The following is a 4,071-nucleotide window of genomic DNA, read 5'->3' as shown; positions in this document are numbered from 1 at the left end:
ACACACACACACACACATACACACACTCACACCACTCACATACCTACACACACACACACACGTACACACACACACACACACACTCTCACACACCACACACACACACACACACATACACACACTCACACCACTCACACACCTGTACACACACACACACACACACTCACACCACTCACACACCTACACACACACACACACGTACACACACATACACACACTCTCATACACCCACACACACACACGCACACCCACACACACACACACACACACACACTCTCACACACATACACACACACACACATACACTCACACCACTCACACACATACACACACACACACACACACATACACACACACACACATACACTCACACCACTCACACACACACACACATATATACAATGTATAGAAGTTATATTTATACTTTCTGTTTCTTTATATTTTGGTGAACAATAAGATGTTAAAATGTTAATAACATAAACAGTCTAGTAACTTCCCTTCCAGTCTTTATTTGAATCTGTTTGTGTTTTAATTCTTTCAGTTTGACTGAAGTCAGAATAATGTGATGTGTTCATTTATTATATGACTCATTAATGTGTTCTTATATCTGTGTATATAAAGTGTATATTATGTCATTTAATAATGTGTTTGTATTTATAAAATGAGATGCTACATCTCAAGTGGCTTCCCTTCAATAAATACATGAATGAATAAATAAATAATACATCGTCAGTGTCAGCTACCTGGACAGGAAGAGAGTTAGATTGGTGAAGAATGGTGAGAAGTCGTATTCTTGTGTGTCTCTTCTGCATTCTGAGCTTTGTGTGTGTCATTAAACGCCTCGTTCTTCATTCTCAACTCGTCCGCTTTAAACAGAACGGTTCCATGTTCAGGAGAAGACGCGTCTGTCTTAAATAAGGACGCCGTCACATGACTTCAAATCAAAACCTGAGATTCTGGATTGGAATGAACCATTTCAGCAGAAAGCTGTTTGCCTAATTTAATCTTTCCCACACACTGTGTGTGTGTGTGTGTGTGTGTGTGTGTGAGTGAGTGTGTGTGAGTGTGTGTATGTGTGTTACAGGGGGGCGTGGCCTGTGGTCAAACTGACGACAGCAGCAGGAAATCACCTTCTATCTGTCTGCAGCTTCCGCAGCCTCGAGCAGAACGATCTGCACCAACACACTGAATCAAACGCACCCCGAGGACCTGAAGAGGGGGGGGGGGGGGGACTGGAGGGTCCTCAGGGGTCCAACACGTGGTCCAAGGACCTATGGAAGGACGGTATTAGAGGACACATTAAGGGTAAGACATCGTTCAGGTTTACTTCTGTCTCTCAGAGAGACGATCAATGAATGAGACGTGATGCAGCGTCCTCTCAGTTTAAATACGATGATTCACATGAAACCAGAAGTTTTGATTAAATAATAACTCTTTAAGGATGCTCACTGAACTCACCCATTCTTATATAAAGGAAACAAGCTTCAGGTTATAAAACACTTGTTTTATGGAGCTGCTCGATCAATCAATATGATATTGATCTTCTGTCAATGGAATCATAATGAAATCAGATATCACGTCCTGATGCACAATAATGTCGTCTACATTGAAAACAACGAGCTGACATTTTGCTTTAAAGTTCTTAATTAAATAAGAAACTACTCAGGACTTATATTAGTTCCTTTGCTGTGACAGAGTATTTGTCCTGTGTTGTATGAGTACTTTTACTGCAGTAAAGTATCTGAATACTTCACAGTGCCGTTGTTCTGTCTTTATTTGTTGTTTCTGGTGAATCGTGTTTGTTCTGAAGTTGGAGAGAAGCTGCTTTGTGTTTTTCAATGAAATGAGTAAAAGTTTCCTGATGAACCACTTCCTGCTGCAGCGAGGTTCAGTATGTGACCACAGAGCTGCAGCTACCTGTCTGTCACCAGAGCTTCATGTGTTAAAGCTGCAGTCTCTCTAGTGTCCACCAGGGGGCGACTCCTCTGGTTGTATAGAAGTCTATGAGAAAATGACTCTACTTCTCTCTTGATTTATTACCTCAGTAAACATTGTAAACATGAGTTTATGGTCTCAATCTCTAGTTTCAAGTCTTCTTCAATACAGCATGATGTTCATTTAGTACATTACGTCTCTGGTAGTGACCACCGTGTAGCCCCGCCCTAAAGCATCCCCTGCTTTATGGTCTGTGTGACTCTAAATGGACCATAATGTACTAAATGAACATCATGCTGTATTGAAGAAGACTTGAAACTAGAGATTGAGACCATAAACTCATGTTTACAACCTGACAAACAGTCATCTCTCTCTCTGTGTGTTTCTGAACCTTTACTGTTTATTTGATTAGTTCTAACAGAAAACAAAGTGATCCGGTGCTTTGTGTTTCTCAGCTCTCCATGACGTCTTCTTCCCTCAACTCCAGCGCCGGAGGAGCCGAGGAGGGGGGGCAGTGCATCGTCAACGACCAGATGGGACCCTTCACCGTCCTCTACATCCTCGTCTTCATCATCGGCATGCCTGGAAACCTGCTGTCTGTGTGGATCTTCATCCACAGCCCCAAAGCCTGCAAGGTAGGAGAAGCTATATTAGAGAAGACGTCACATAAGGTGGAGAGAGTCCAGATCAAAACGTGATTTTATTAGATTAAGTTATGAGGAACTTTACTTCCTGTTGTTTCTGTCGCCCCCTGTGGACTAAAGTGGTAGTGTCTCTGAGCACCAGAGTCCCTTTAGACAACCTCTCATCTTACTGCAGCAGGGTCTGACAGTCTGCTCCTCTCAGTTCTGGTTCTGGTTCTCCCGTGCCTCCCTTCCCTCCAGCGGGTCCAGCAATACGTCCTGGGTCTCCAGCAGAGAGGAGAAGCTCTGCTCCTGGAGGAGGAGGAGGAGGAGGAAGAGGAGGAGGAGGAGGAGGAGACGCTGCTGCTGCTGGGAGCTGAGCTCTCCTCCTCCCTCCGGAGCTCCGGATCTGGGTCTGTCCATGGTGGACCGGTCTCTGCTGGAGGATCTGGGTCTGTCCACGGTGGACCGGTCTCTGCTGGAGTCTGAGCTGAAGGAGGTTCTGTGAACCTGCATGAGTTCATCTGGTTTCACCAGAATCTGACCCGGTGGCTCCGATGACGAGCATTAAGAATAACTCTATAGAAACAGACCATCTTCTCTCTGATGGTCTCTGTACTGATGGAGGTCTGATAGAGGATCAGGACTACACTGAGACTGGTTCATATAGAGGATCAGGACTAGACTGAGACTGGTTCATACAGAGGATCAGGACTAGACTGAGACTGGTTCATATAGAGGATCAGGACTAGACTGAGACTGGTTCATATAGAGGATCATATAGACGCACGCCGTGAGCGCACCCCGTTGTCAGGTCTGTAAATCCTCGGAACAGGCCGCGGGGCAATCCGACCGAAAAGGCCCAGACTAGAGGTTTGAACGCGGGCGCCCGAAGACGCTCGCGCGCCTCGGAGGGTTGGATCCCCCGCTCGGCTATAGACGAGACTTTTTACTAGTTTCTTCGTGGAGACAAAGGTACCGTTAGAAAAGCTGGTGTCGGTGACAACAGACGAGGCTCCCGCGATGACGGGCCGGCATGCAGGCTTCATTGCGCAATGCAAAGGTGACCCAGACTTCCCAAAATGTCACATTACCACTGCATCATTCACCAGCAGGCGCTATGTGCAAAAGTAACCGGCTTTGATCATGTGATGATACAAAAATATCAGAGATGTGATACCTCTGACTTTCAAATGTTGAAACAGATTAACAGAAATAAAAGCATGTTTAAATATATATGTGTAGCTGTAATATCATTGTTGTGGAAATCATTCTTAATAATTATTGTGAGGAATAATTAACTGACATGTGATCAAACGGTCTCTTCACGTATATTATTATTATTATTATTAAAAGGTGATCTGTGCAACTTTGTTATTCAGGAAGTTTGTATCAAATAAGTAGCCCTCCGTACTACTCAGTACCCTTCAAGTAGCTCTCAGTTTAAAAAAGGTTGGTGACCCCTGATATAGAGGATCAGGACTACACTGAGACTGGTTCATAGAGGATCAGG

General features: G+C 44.5%; 1 protein-coding gene across 2 annotated transcripts in view; it reads left to right on the top strand.

Annotated features, from left to right (window-relative positions):
- The first annotated feature begins 1,201 nt into the window (after positions 1-1,201).
- LOC116379017 (probable G-protein coupled receptor 171) overlaps positions 1,202-4,071 on the top strand; it is a 4,050-nt gene continuing 1,180 nt past the window's right edge. Inside the window, exons 1-2 of one of the 2 annotated variants that reach the window (XM_031840932.1) lie at positions 1,202-1,305; positions 2,423-2,570. In XM_031840932.1, the coding sequence (XP_031696792.1) occupies positions 2,469-2,570 (102 nt within the window). In that variant the 5' untranslated portion in view covers positions 1,202-1,305; positions 2,423-2,468. Of the gene's footprint in view, positions 1,306-2,390; positions 2,571-4,071 lie in introns of both variants that reach the window. The other variant, XM_031840931.1, reaches the window with a different exon arrangement.

The sequence above is a fragment of the Anarrhichthys ocellatus genome, unplaced genomic scaffold (genome assembly GCF_004355925.1).
Source record: "Anarrhichthys ocellatus isolate YVR2014 unplaced genomic scaffold, GSC_Weel_1.0 scaffold3572, whole genome shotgun sequence".
NCBI classification, from domain to species: domain Eukaryota; kingdom Metazoa; phylum Chordata; class Actinopteri; order Perciformes; family Anarhichadidae; genus Anarrhichthys; species Anarrhichthys ocellatus.
Note: the sequence above shows the minus strand (reverse complement) of the source record. Positions and strands in the feature narration are given on the sequence as shown.